Source organism: Drosophila santomea, chromosome 2L (genome assembly GCF_016746245.2).
Source record: "Drosophila santomea strain STO CAGO 1482 chromosome 2L, Prin_Dsan_1.1, whole genome shotgun sequence".
In the NCBI taxonomy this organism is placed as follows: Eukaryota; Metazoa; Arthropoda; class Insecta; order Diptera; family Drosophilidae; genus Drosophila; species Drosophila santomea.
This window is the reverse complement of record NC_053016.2, coordinates 11,944,133-11,959,326: the sequence shown is the minus strand read 5'-3', so window position 1 is coordinate 11,959,326 and position 15,194 is coordinate 11,944,133. Positions and strand designations below refer to the sequence as shown.

At 39.1% G+C, this 15,194-nt stretch overlaps 1 protein-coding gene across 5 annotated transcripts in view; it reads right to left on the bottom strand.

The window, feature by feature from the left end:
- LOC120458091 overlaps positions 1 to 2,469 on the bottom strand; it is a 39,165-nt gene extending 36,696 nt beyond the window's left edge. For all 5 annotated transcript variants that reach the window (XM_039645611.1, XM_039645612.1, XM_039645615.1 and 2 more), the window contains exons 1-2: positions 2,274 to 2,469; positions 699 to 1,286 (exon numbers count right to left, since the gene is read on the bottom strand). In XM_039645611.1, the coding sequence (XP_039501545.1) occupies positions 699 to 1,142 (444 nt within the window). In that variant the 5' untranslated portion in view covers positions 1,143 to 1,286; positions 2,274 to 2,469. The remainder of the gene's footprint in view (positions 1 to 698; positions 1,287 to 2,273) is intronic.
- Between the last annotated feature and the right edge of the window lie 12,725 nt (positions 2,470 to 15,194).

Here is a 15,194-nt window from a genome sequence, read left to right as displayed (position 1 = left end):
TCATCTGGTTCAAGAATATTCTTCAGAATATTTCGTATAGGATGACGTAAGATTTAAATTCGTGGAATTTTAAGAATTTCTTTAGCTGGAACAAATATTCTTCACAACCATTTATAAGACTTTATTTCCTATGATGTAAACTCTTAAAAGTTGTCTCCGTTGTCTGTGAACATAAACAGAATTTCTTTGGACCGATTGAAGACCCTCCCCAGACATTTATCAAGCGCTCAAGGTATGCGAGAATTATCTGACGAGCATTTTCAATAAATTAAAAGATTAAAATATATGCTTTGAGCAGATTGCCGAGATGTTTTCAGATGACTCGCTGCGATAATATGCTCAGTTACTTGGGCCTTCATTATCACGTAGGATTTTCACGATCCCCCCACCTAATTGGAATTTATATCCTACGCGTATGTGGAATAGTGCACTGAGAAAAAATAATTGCGTTTAACTTAACAGGGAAAAAGAACACCTTATTCGTTGCAAGTTTGAGTGGCAACAAAATGGAATGTATTTCAAAATTTTGTTTAATAATATTTAAAGATGTTCTGATTTTTTCTGAAGCTAATTAATCATTTTCTTAATGAAAGCTTAGTTTCTTTCATCATTTTTTTATGATATCTTAATTGATTAAAGATCACTTTTAAGATCGAGATTTTTTGCTCTGTGTGCAGAGTTTGTTGCTGCAAGCTCACCTTGGGATCCAAAATGCTGCGCTCCAGGCTATCCTCACGATTCATGGTGGTGGCAGTGCTGCCGGTGCCGGTGCTGCTGCCACCGCCGCCCCCTCCGCTGCCGCCGCCCACCTCGCGCTGGCTGCTCCGCTCCCGTTCCCGCTCCCGCTCCTGCTGCTCCAGTCGCAGACGAGCCCGCTCCACGCGCGCCAGGGTCGGACTGTCCAGGATGGAGGGGGCCCGCGAGGGGGGCCGCGAATTGTTGGCGGCGTTCGTGTGCAACTGCTGCAGTTGTTGTTGCAGCTGATGCTGCTGCTGCTGCTGTTGTTGCTGTTGCTGGTGCAGCGTGTCGAGCGTGGCACTGTTGTTGGAGGAGGTCGAGCCGGGTGTGGGCGTGGCGGAGGACGATGAGTTGGTCATGGTGGCCGTCGACGTTGTGGAAATTGATGTGGTGTGCATGAGCATTTTCCGTTCTGTTTCTTAGCCTACGTTGATGGTTGATCTTTTTCTTTTGTTTTTTGCTTGGTAGTTGGATCGTAGAATTTAGCGGTAACTTAACTGCAACGCTTGCTTATGATTTATGGGGGAATGTTGCACTTTTCGAGTTGACTGTGGGTGGAGAATTAAAGGGGACTACCATTAGGTTCATTACTTTTGATAATTATTAGCTAGCGTCGGCTCTTGTTACACACTTGGGTTGGTTTAGTTCTATAAGCTGACTATGTTCTAACTGAGTATGCTGCTTTTTAGAAACTTTATTCAATTTTTAAGGCTCCTAGCTCAGCAACAAACTATTCAAATATTTGTTCAACCCTTTTTTTTCATTTATCGTAGTAAACATAAATCGTGGCTATAAATCCGATAGTAATCTAACATCATATACCTACAGACTGTAACTACTCTATCCACAAAAGCCATGTTTGCACCTCAGTTTTAAGCTAGAACACCTTGACACCTTGGGTAATTTATGTCTCCCTCAATTGCATTTCTTATCAATGCTATCCATTCCGCTCTCTTTATTTATGACTCCTCTATCTGTTCGCTGGCAGCCGCCAAATTCGGCTTGTTATTATTGCCATTTTCCTTTCAGCAATTCACAAAGGAGTGCAACCAAGAAATAGCAAAAAAAAACAATCAAGAGAGGCATAACGAGATATAAAAACTAAACTAAAACCAACACAAGAGCGCAGTCAATAATTTTCACAAAACTGGTTTTCTTTTTCGGGTTTTTCGGTCTGGGCAGGTCTGTCTCTGCAGTCTGTTGCAGGTAGTTTTTACTTTCGCACAACAAACACTGTGTGTATATTTTTTTAGGGAAATGGATGGGGGAACTGCAAAGTGCATGCCCAAAGATACAAATGTATCTTTTCGCATTCGCAACGATTCTTGGGCACTTTTCAAGCTGTTTATTGGCCGGGTTTCGTATGAGTTTGTTTGCTGACGTTGGTGGGGCTTATTATTTATATTTTCTTGGCGCGTTGCTTTCGCATATGGGATGCCAAACACGTTTGTTTTGATATTTCCGCTGACATATTAATTCTTGAATTTGGTTTCGATGGTAATTGGTTTGTTGGTTTCTTGGTTTATTGCACATACTTCTTTAGGTTATATTTAATTTGTTGGCAGCGTGTCGCGTCGCATTTCTTTGCGGTTTCTCGGTTTCTCGATGCGGCTGTTTTCTTGGCAAATTGAAAAAACCAATTTTGTTATTGGCCAAAATTTTATTTTCAAATTGAGCTGGTCGCGCAAAGCAAACGAGCGACCGAAGCGAAGGCGAACTGTCCACGCGAGCTGCCCGTCGATGACTGGCGCAACGAAAACTGGTTTGCCACCGCGAATCCGTGCATCGGCATGCGGGGCTCCAATCGAACATGTTCGAAAGGCGCACAGTGGGTCTGCCAGTGCCAGCAAAATACTGTTTTTTTTCAAGTATCTACTTTTTAATCAGCATTTAAGCAGTTTGTTTTATTTTCCAACCCTTTGCTTATTTTATAGAATATGTAACACCACCCGAAGCACTACTTATCAATTAACAGATATATTTGATATCTAAACATATTAATCTTTTAAAACAATATTTCCAAAGAATATTTCCGGATTTATGCCTTCTTTTCACACTATCTAGCACTATTTATCTTACAACGTTTTAAAACAAGAACTGGCAATTAAAATACAATTTGTCATCATATTTATGTTTAATATTTTAAAATCGCATACATGTATTTTATCTATTACCGTACAGAAGTAGTCCCACTGTATGGCGCTCGAGTTGCGTGGAGAAATTCCCTGTATTTTGATTCGTGCGTTTACTCAGCAGTGCATATTCTGCATATAAAATGAATAAAAAGCAATCTTTTAGTTCTAGGAATTTTTAGGATAATATCTTTTAATAGAAAGCTTAGTATGAAAAATACAAAAAGTGGAACAAACAAACAAATATATTTAATGAAAACTATGTTCGGGCTTAGTTAGATAATTATAAAATGTCTTTTGTATTGTGTGGATAATTTTGTACAATAAATTTTTTCTAGAACTTATAAAATAAAATAATGACTAGGTTTGTTAAGAGATTTCTTGTTTCTTTTCTTCGAAAATATACAATATAATAATTAAATTGGAAAAAAATTAAATGTTTTACCCTGCTTATATCTTTAAGATTTGCTTTAAAAGAATCTTATGATTTTTCATTCTGGGAAATTAAATTTCCCAAAACAAACCGACTTGCAACATCACGCATGTTCAACCCGAACGCGCAGTAGAGAAATTCCTTCACACAACAGGAATAAAATATTATTAATGTGATGAATGCGAATATGTGAGATAAAAACTAAAGAACTAAGGCGCATTATAATGATCGGATTGATACATAGCATTTACTACATAAATATTTATCTATTTTATTTAAACTTATTAAATTCAAATGTATTTATGTTATTTTCATTACACGTAGAAAGATTTATTATTGTTATGGTGCTGGGAAAACAGGTTGTTCCCTTCGTGGTGTACTGGGCACTTAAGAGGTTTACCAGCCTCCCTGCCAACGAACCACAAATTGTTGCATGCTGGTCCAGTTCGACGTACCAGAATCGGATTGTGAATCGTTTGAATTGCGTTCATGAATTTCTTTTTTGAATGAAATAATCGAACGAACACTTGACAATGGAGGCGAAAGCGGCCAGCACTTGACTCATTGTATCATTGAATTACCATGAGATGGGAATAGCTGTGGACTCATCGGGTCTAAGAGTTGTCTGGGATTCCAGCCAGTCTTCATAAAGATGATTCACAGTAAGTTTCACATACTGGCACACATGTACATTTTGCGGTATGCGAATCACGCAATTATGCAAATCACCGGCAAATCGCTAAATCGCTATCTGTCTTTATTTTGCGCCAAACTCCAAGATGGAAACGTGCCATTTGCGGACGTTCTAAGCGGGTCTCTATAGCTTTTTGGCTACTCTCCGATTTTAGTTTCCAATTACCAAATTGACACGCCATTCATGAGGCTCGAAATCTTTTTTTGGGATGGGTTCTTTTCGTCTGGCGCCAGGCATAATTTTTTAATTTCGGATATAAATGCGATGAAAATTTGTCGTGCCTCGCGCATCGCTTCTTATGTTTATATGCTTGGTGTTTTATTCGGGCTTCTCGGAATTTGACGTGTTGTTCGGGTAGATTTCGAATGGATTTTATTTTTTGATTTTGTGTCTGGCGACCGTCACAAGTGGTTTGATAACTTTATTGGCTGTTTTCTCAATGCTCCCCTGTCTCGCCCTGTGTTCGTGTAATTTGTTGTGATCATCGGATCATGATTGGGGGTTTTGGAAACGTGATCGTGGAGCGGGAGAAAAAAGTCCCTCAAAGACACACATTTGGAAATCCATTTGGAGCTAACGTATCAAAATTATGATTGGGGGACCATTGTGTCAGCCCCTATCTAATCATTGAGGGATTTTAAGAACAGGGGTATATGGAGGGGCGCTGTAAAAAATATAACTCGACATGTCCAAAAAACATGCAATTATAACCTTTATTTATCTTCTCGGTAAATAAGTGAAATCATCATTAATTTGCGTTCTATGACTAACATATGTTTAGTCAACTGCACAGAATTTCTTATCTTATAAGTCTTTTACTAATTGAATCTAAAGATAAGTTCTATAAAGAATGCTTTGAAATCCAATCTAATCTGCGTTTGCCAAAAAACATGCACATAAAGTCATATTCTTTGAGGCGATAATCTCTGCACTACATAGGTAACTAAATCATCTGTTTACTAAAACTAATACGCCGCATAAGTTGTCTTCTACTTATGTTTCATTGCACTTTTTATAAATATCTCCTTATCAATCTAATGCTTATCTAATCGGAATATATATACACATTTAATAGGCCCCTAAGTGTGCCATTTGTGGTGTCTCCACATAATCATTCGAGTGCTTCCATGTCTTTCAATAGCCTCCACAGAAGGCGGCGCTCATTGTGCGTTTTTTCTTTTCTGGTTCTGTGCCTCATTTCCGTTCCGTATTGAGAAAAGCTTCGTTTTAATGATTGTTTTGTTCTAACATTTTCAATGGTTTATCAAAATGCCGGCGACGCCGTTTCGTCTGGTCGCCATTTAAGACTAAAGTTTCTTCTGTTCTGTTCGGCTTGGTACTTCCCTCTCTGTTTCTTCGTGTATTTCCGTCCCCCTTTCTCCCCGATTCAGTTTGCCCGATTCTTTCCTATGCATATCGGCTTGGCCATATCTTTAGTATGCATTCGACGCATTCGAGAAGTTTTTTCTTCTTTTATCGCCAACTTTGGCAGGGCAGGAAAAGGCGCGTTCGGACTTTGCGTTGCTGTCTTTTTCCCCTTTTCCCCTTTTTTTTCCATATTTTATTCACTTTTATTCATTTTTATTCGAGTGTATGCGGGAAGATTTGTCATGTGTTTTGTATGCACTGCATAAAACAATGCAAAAGTGACATTTCCTCAACTCGCCTTTCACTCTTATCAGCTGGCGCAGAAAGAGCAGCTGGGCCGAGCTCTGCTCAACATGCTGGTTGTCGGATGCCGATTGCTGATTCCACTCCCAATCCTCCACTCTTGCCTAGTCGGTCTTTAATACTCCTACAATCGCCTGACTGGACTTCCGATAAGCCCCACTACCCCGGTGATAATAAGGCAAAAGAACTGCCGAGTCAAAAGAGCAAACTGCGTTCTGATTGCCAACTGACGATTGTCGATGCGCTGCAATTGATGATTGCGAAAGGTTCTCAAAGGTGCTAGAAAGTCCCTCTTTAGATATAAGTATTTACCTCAAATACAAAATAAAAATTTTGTAGTATAATTCAAGTATATGAAGGATATGTCTGGTGCTTTACACTTTAAATTATAAGCAATTTAATATTGCAAATAAAATGCGTGCTTTGCAAGTTCCTGCTAATAAATCTTATAAATGCATTAACTTCTTCGCATTACAAGAAACTTCCATACTTTTATTCCCCCATTGATTTATATTTTATGAGCAGATTGCATATTTTTCCGATTGCAAATTTCATCTGCCTGCGCTGATGGCTTGTTTTCAAAACAGCCACTCATAAATCACTGATAAAATGCCCAAGTACCATTTCATTTATATTAATTTATATGCCTTTTGTTGCAGCCACTGATTGCGCATTTCTCACTGAATCAGTTTCCGCGGATTGCGCGTTTCGAGGCACTGACCATGGGCAATTAGTTAACGTGCGGCGCTTGTAATAGAATCTAATAGCCACTCCCATTCCAGTTCCTATTGCTATCCCCATTCCCCACAAAGGCATTCCGAAAACACGCATTCTCTTCTAACAACTTCAAAGAGGCCGTCCCATCGGGGGACCGGTGGTACTTTTAATTAGCTGTGTAAATTGGTCAACGAAAATGAAATTAATTAGCCTAAGCGATGTTAATAACTTCATCGGCGTTGACAACTTTATTGGCCATCAACAGAAGACTGGACTTTGATTGTGCGATGTGATGAGAATAGATTGGTTTGGATAGTGGAGCATTTAGAAATTAGGAATATTAATATAGGGGCAGTCGGTTCATGTATAAAATAAATTTATTGGTAAACTAAAGTTGATCGTTGAAAGACAGCAATGTCCGAACTTATTTAACAAATCTAAAGAATACTGAATATTTCCTTAACACTGCTATGGTCATTCAAAGCCATCCCTATCCCATTTCTATCACAACATATCAATATCAAGTCTATACATTTATTTTATAGTTGGCTGACTCTTAACCACAATAAACTAAATTCCTATAGTTTGAGCCTTGACTTTATCGATTTTGAACTCCTTTTTTACTCATCCCCGGCAACTAGTTCGCATGCCGAGTCACATTCCTGAGCCGACTGACTAACTACCTGGTCATTTTGGCTCACAGGTAGCCGAAATCCATCAACTGAAACCGCTCATAATCTTATTAGAATTCGATTGTGGTGAGGGAATCGTTTGAATTCGGAGTGAAAAAGGTTTCCCATTCCAACATGCAGCATTTCATTAAAATGGTTTCGGTGTTCGCCGGTATTTCTTTTGTGCCTCTGATATTGACGCCCGCCTGTCTATCGCATCTTTTCAATAATAATTTGGGTTTTATTTAGCCGCCAACGAAATACAAAAAAAAAGAAGAACTCGTCGTTCCAGTGACTTTTTGTGAGAGGTGCAAAAGGAGAGGCTGAGTCACGATGTCAGTTTCGTGGAAGATATACCGATAAAGATGGGATCTTCGATGATACACTGCAAGCAGGACAAATCGATGGGGGACTTATAAATGACTGATTAATTGCTCGTATAAAAGCAGCGGAAATGTTTATATTCGAAGCTACAAATTCGCATTTCATTGCCGTTTCAATTGCCACTTTTGAGCAGAGCAACTATAAATTTCGAATTTTCATAGCATACTTTTAAGTGGCCATAAATATTCGATGACAAACAGTCGCAGAGATGCACTTTTAGGCAACCCGCACAAATATTCCCCCGATCCGATGGATATCAGCCAAAATGAAAACTTTAGAACGTGATAGTTGCACCGACTATTCGGGGGGGCGTGGCAGGGAATAAGGCGCGTGCCTAAGTGCCGCTTGTCTAGACTGCTCAACTAGCAAATGTCAAATGAAATAAATTTCTATTCGTCCCGCAACGAGCAAGGTAAATATTAGTGAGTAATTGAAAAGGCTTTCCAGGAGTGCTCCCTGGCCAGGAAAGCGCTTGGTCCACTGCTAAACGTCAGTCATTGTTGTTTGTTGTCGTTTATTTTTGGTGGAAAAAGTGGAAAACTTAAAGGACCCAAAGAAGCCGTTGAGGGAGTCCACAAGTCCAGACCTGACTGCATTGGGATTTAACGAAGCAAATCAAAAGAAGTAAACAGAACGATTGCTGTTACAAATAATACTAAACATGGGATGCACTTTCTGTTTATGAAGAGAGTAAATATAGATGGCAATATTAATATATTTTAATGGCTATTACAATTTGATTTAAAAAGCTAAGACTTTTAAATGCAATTAAGAATACTTTATTACAAATCACTTAAAAAAGATTTTGCTAACTTGGAATAGAGCATTCTTGAAGAGAAGAAACTTGCTCGCCGTCTTGAGAAAATCCCTTTCTACCCAGTTTTCCACTTGTCTTCATCCCCCTTTCATAAGCTAGCCTGCAGCCATCATTCAAAGGCCTCCGTCCCATTTGGCGTTAATTAGTTTGGCTGGGCTGCGGGCGTGTGACTTTCACCAATCATTTACAACAGCAGCACTCCGTTTTCTTTGCTCCACCGCTCCCCGGAAAATTCACGGATTCCCGCGGAATTTTTTCCACGCAGCCAAAACCATTTTCATTAACAGTCAGTCGCCGTCATCGACAGTTGCTGACTTGCCTTTTCCCTATCCAAGAGCTGATCCCCTTTTCGTGTCGCTTCTCTAAATACACATTTTAACGCCATTTTTGGCGCAACTTTTTCCCTTCTGACGTGGCCGTTAAACCCTTTAGGCCAAAAGTAGGAAAAAAGTTTTTCCTTTGGCTGGCTGAACAGAAAATGAAAAGAATCTCAATGAAGGGTTAACAAGGAAAATTTGATTTATTTGATGAGTTTCACTGTTCGCCAGAGAAGACGCATTTAATGAGCATGAAAATGAACTTGCCAAAGGTTGTGGGAGTTTTGTGGAAATGACCAAAACAGCGAGTAGAATCGTCTGTCTGGAAATATTTTGCAACTGTAATTGATCTGGAAAGTAAAAATAAAATTGATGGAACAGTAATCAGTTACTTAAACTCAATAAAATATTGGCTGTTTGAAATAATCGGACAGCATTTTAACATATTGTGCTGGACTCTGGTTCCCATTTCTTATTGCTTTCAGTTTATTTGTTTTATTCCGTTCGCGATTGACAACTGCAAACTTTCTTTATTTCCTGTCTATTGTCGTATTGCTGGCATTGCCTATGTATGTCACATTATTGCCTCACCCAGCTGGCAATGGAATTTTAATGCACTCCCATTATCCGCCCATCTCGCAGTATTGGCGAAACATTTCTCCGCACTTTCTCTAAATTCAATAAAACTCTGAGAGAGCAAAGGGAAACTTTTCAGTGTCGCAACAAAGCCGCTGATTATCCAAGTAGCTCCTTGGATATCCCACTGGCACCTCCTATTTTCCGGGATGGGGACGTGTCAAGTAAGCCAGTGACATGAATAATTCCCAAGTCGGTTGGGCAAACATATCCATAGCCTTGCGTACCCTTATTGTAATCACATTTGGACAAACTCAAATGGAAGTTGTAAATTCAATTAGATTTAATTTACGCAACTCGGCAGTGAACCCCAATGAAAGGGAGTGAAATAATTTCAAGGGGATGAGAGCAACAAAACTTCAGAAGCAAAGTTTTACTCACTCAGGTTGTCGGGCATAATTAACTAAGAATAAGCAGTCTTAAAGTTTAAGAAAACTTTAACAAGTCCGCTGCAGCGTCAAATGTCAAGTAAGTGCCTGACATTTAATGTGCAAAAATTGCAAAACTTTTCTCATATAAAAAGCATATTAAATCATTTTTATGGCAGCATTTCTTGGTTTTTAGTTGGGAAGGAAACCCACCGACTGCCTCTACCTGTTTACATTGTTCTTGTTCATTTTTTATGCCCAGCTCATTCTCGTTTTATGCGCCATTTGGCGAGGCTCGTTTAGTGTTTTTCGCCTCGTCTAGGCTTCACTGCAGCCACGGTGCGTATGAGTGATATTTTTATGATCGACGAATCTAGAGTTATGGCTCATCTAAAGAATTATGAGTGAGATGTTTATGACCACTTCTCCAGCATATTTGCACGTAAATAACAGTCAACTTAAATGTAGATACTAATGCTGGCAAAGACTAGATTATTACTAGTAAAATTGTTTTTTTTTTATATTAGTTCTTTGGTTATTTATTTGGCTATAACAGTGCTTTAATGGAAAAATGGTGTAAAACTTATTCGTAAATGGTAATCATAATATTACTAAATCGGAGGTTTCTTAGCTTACTACACCTACCATCAAATAATATTACTTATATGAAGTTGTAGATTACATGCATTGAAAAATATGCATATTATAACGGGTGTTTTTTTTAGAGGTATAGAACTTTAAGTTGGCATTACTGTTCAAGATGGCGACCGATTTAACAGCTGTCAAGTGATTTATTCTCAGTTTGGTTTGGCAATTCGTCATGCGTGCTTACAAAATCCAACTCGTGCAAGAATTGAAACCAAACGATCATCAAGCAAGGCGTAGATTCGTCGAATGGCCCAAACGAGATTGCTGTTGTTCCCGATTTTTCATAAGCTCCAAGATCTTGTGATTTAACACCGCTAGACTACTTTTTGTGGGCTATGTAAAGTCATTGGTCTATGCGGATAAGCCACAAACGCTAAACCATTTGGAAGACAACATTCGCCGTGTTATTGCCGATATACGGCCAAATGTTGGAAAAAGTCATTGCAAATTGGACGTCCAGATTGGACTACATCCGAGCCAGCCGTGGCGGTCATATGCCAGAAATCATATTTAAAATGTAATGCCACAAGATTATCTTTCATGTCAATAAAATTCATGTCAATCGAATAATCCATCGTTGTTTATTGCAATTTAAAGTTCTATACCTCTAAAAAAAACACCCTATATTTAAGTTTGAATTAATATAAAGCATATTTTAAATAATTACAGATGTATTATTTATCAAAGTAATGGTAAAATAGTAGTCTCAAAATCAAGCTGTCGACATTAGATCTTATGTCTACACACGGAATATAACAACATCAAGAGTTGGGACGACTTTGCAGCATAAATCTTTCGGTCATTGTAGATATATAAATATATATAGACACCGTATACATGGCAACTGAATTATCATAAGAAGTCACGTCAAGTGTTTGGCAACTGCTGCAGTGAAATTTCCACGGAGAGTGCAAAGTAATCGGAATGCAAAATAGTTTGCCAACAGCAGCTGTGACCAAAAAAGTGAACTTGACATTTGACATGTGACAGCTACTGTGACAGCCAGACAAATAAAATGTAAAGAAAGCTAAAACTAAAGTACTGAAATCGAAACAAAGAGCACAGAAGGCAGCCACCAGCAGTGGACAGCATCATAATTTCGGAAAAAGTTTCCAACAACTATTCCCATCAGCCATGCAAATAAGAATGGGAAATGTTAATTAACATACAACTAACATGGGGATGGGGGACTGTACCTGGGCTGGTCGCATTCAAGGTTAAATTAGCTAATTGGCTGAATATGGCGTGACTGAATGAGCCGGCATATGTCAACATGCCCAAGCTGTAAAAAATATTTATGACCCGTCACATAAAAGAGGGCTTTAATGAGCGCTGCTTAAATTCCTTAATTTCTAAAGTTATACTTAAGAAGAAGTGTGAACATTGCGCCCATCGTATTCCCAATATAATATTTAAATTAGAATTGAAATGTTTAAAAGGCAAAAAGGAAAGCAAACGGCACCCGGCTCCATTGGCCATGACGGTGATAATCTACCCAGGAGACTAAACAGGCCCAAATGGAGTAGACTGAAGGAAAGAGGAAATGGAGAAGACAGGACAACACGACAGGCCACAACAAAGTGTCAAAGCCACCAGACAAGCGGCTTAAGAAAAACAGCCAACATTTTGTTAGACTGCAAGTTGTCAGCAGGGAGAAATGGATAATAAATAAATGGCAAGTATTATGAAATGTATAAAATAGGATGCGATAAAGCGAAAAGACGATAATCAAATTGGAATAATACAAAGTAATCGAAAGAAACTACAATACAATTGAAAATGTCAGCAGAGAATAAAGAGAAAAGAACAGAATCTTCGACAAAGAAGCAGTTCTCGAGGCATGATTGCCAATAGAAATTGGTTAATGCAGAAAATTAGCTTACTTTGTGTGATTTGCCTTACAAAGCCACAAAGTGGCTTAAAGTTCCTCGTTTTCTGGACTTCTCATATAATGTCATAGCTGTACAGGGGGCAGTGTTTGACTGATTAACATTTTTAGATAATGTACTTTACAAATTTGATCACTCTTCGAGATTATTTAAAATGAAATCCCTTGTGATCCTCTGAAAAACCGATTCAGATGTGTAAATACGCGATTATCTCTTAAAAATGTTTTTAACGTCGCCCACTAGACATAACAGCATCAACAATGCTACAAGATTCTCTTTTTGAAATTTTACGTGACACACTTTGTTGCTGCCAGAATGTGAAAGGCTTTCAGACTGCAATTGGCCTGCAGCCCAAACCGACACTAGTCAAACATAGAAGCATTAAGTGGGCGGCGAAAGCCTCCGTAATCCTGGCCAAAAAGGAGGCACTCCTGCAATGGCACTGGTCACGCACACTCGTTTGGCATTCATAAATCGCTTACCAAACTAAAATCCTAACCAGATTTGTGCAGCAATTTTGATGGCATCTTGCAGGTTCTGCCGATTTTGCCGACCTGTCCAGAACGTAAATAGCAATTTACCAGGCAACCAACGAGCAGAGAGCAATCGGCACTTTTGGCCCGAATTAAGCGCATTTTATCGAAGAATTTGCAACTTTGATTCTGATTGGCAGTCATTTCAAGGCGGTCCTCGAACCGCAAATGCATAGATGCCAGGAATTCATTTGACCAAACTAATTTCATTAGCCTGGCAAATACACATAAGGCAAACGCCACCGCGTACACGACGGTCAGCTGTTTAGTCAGTTAATTAAATTTGATTTGGCCACACACAAAAGCCACTCTGCCCTCAATTATGCAAGAGGTACTATATCGCAGGTTGAGCTTTTAGTTTCAATTACCCTTGCAATGCAACTGAAATTGCGCTTAATTATTCAGAGCATGCTCTAATTGAAAACTTCGGTCCTCAGATAATTTATTGGCATTGATGTCATTTGGACACGGGTCAAGGCAACTAATGGAAGGAGAAATCGAATCTAGTGTCCAAAGGATTGACATAGATTGTGGTTGATAGTGCAACCGATTAAAGACATTAGGAAAACTTAAATGAACCCAAAAATCAGAAGGTAATATTTAAATAAATGGTTCAGTGTTGCTGTCTTCGGTTCACTTTCTATCTCATAGGATAAAAAAAGTGTAACATTTGTTTTTGGCACTTTAAGCATCAGAAATAGCTCTCAAGCTTTTGTTGAAAACATTGCGACTCAACTTGAGTTTTAAATGTCCCATGACTCCCTTGCCCTTTCCATTAAACTTTTCTTGTAGCTGCAGGCAAACATCATAAAACCCTTGAAAGGTTTTTATATATCACACTCACAGAAAGAGCATAAAACACTTGACCGCTTGACCTAAATTTCCCAACCAGAGGAGCAGGATCAACGACTCTCGTTGACTGTCCCTTTTGGCCCGGTCAAAAGTCAGATGTCAACAAAATAGGCGGGGGAAAACACGAGAAATGTTTTAAAAATTCCAACACGTAGGCAATTTCTGGATGATGCGCATAAAGCAAGCACAGAATTCAAGGGGCGAAAACTATGAAAGAAATTCACAAAACGGAGGGTTGTCGAATTCGATGAAGAAGGGTTATATCCGAGTCGCCTCATTAAACTGACTGGCAGTAGTCATGATTTCCACTCAGGCACTCCACTCACATAACTTGGCCCGAGGCGAGAATGGACGTAAATTGATTTGAGGCCGGATAAATTTCGAATGCCTGGGGTGCGCTCTTTCCACTGCCACCTGCCTGCGAAATTAAAGATTGCCACGAGCTGTCAAAAAAGTGTTGCCAAGTTGGCTACTTTTTACAAAAAGTGTCTAAAGTAATGACAGAAAGCAGTGCGCCTTTAGTTGCTATATAAGTATTTCTTTTAGGCACTTTAAATAAAAAAAATAATGCTTTCAGACACCTTAGTAACAAATAGTTTTTTATCCCATGCTAAGCTTTTTTTACTGTAAGTAACTTTTTCTGGCATCACTGCTGGCCTCCAGCTTTTTGGCTGTAAGTGTTGATAAGCTCCATGCTCGCACGTACTACATTTTAGCACACTATTTGGGATGCAGGATGCGGGATGTGGGAATATCCGTCCTAGAAATGTGTCAATTTGGCGTCAAAGACATTGACGGAGCAACAACATGTTTACATTAGCAATAAAACAGGCGCAGTACCATCTGAAATTCAAGATGAGCCAGATGCCATCGGGATAAAAGAGGGAATGGGCAGGTCCTGAGGTGTTCACCAACCTCACGTACTCATGGATGGCAGAATTAGGGGGAATCTTGGCTGATCTTATCCTACCCAGACCAGCCAGACAATAACTATAATTGTCGCATCAGCATTTTTTCCGGCCTTCGCCTCAGTCTCAGCGCCAAAAAGTATGCAGTAAAACGCGCCAGTCATGATTCGTTGGATTTAAGGGAAGGAGGTAAATTCCATTAAACCAACCGACTCAGACACAGACGCAGACAATGCCTGAAGGCTCGTCAAGCGATTCCATTTGTAGGTCTGCCTTCGACTTCTGCTTCCTGACTTCAGTTAGCCTGTGGATCTGTGAGGGGCATATAAAAAAATTCCAAAATTAAAGTCAATGCGAAGACGAGTCGGAGTCAAAGTCGGATGTGGATGTGGATGTGGATGTGGATGAGGATGACAGGAGGTTTTGGAAAGGGAAAAGGGCATGACTCTGAAGTGAAAGTTAATGTTGATTAGGGAAATTGAAGCGATAATGTTAGCAAAGTGTAGGAATCTAAATAAAGGGGAAAACAAGGCAAGCGAAATAACCAAACACAATTGATGATTATATAAAAAGCTAATAAAAAGCTAAAAAGGTACTACAGAATAATTATTTTTAAAGTAAATGTTTGTGCTTGTATTTGAGAGCAACATAATTCTTTAACAAAATAAATGACTATTGTGGATTGCTTTACTTAGAGAAACCTTTTGTGCTTTCGAAAATAAGGCAACATAACTCCTCGCTCTCCACTTTTATAACGGGTGTTTTTTTTAGAGGTATATAACTTTA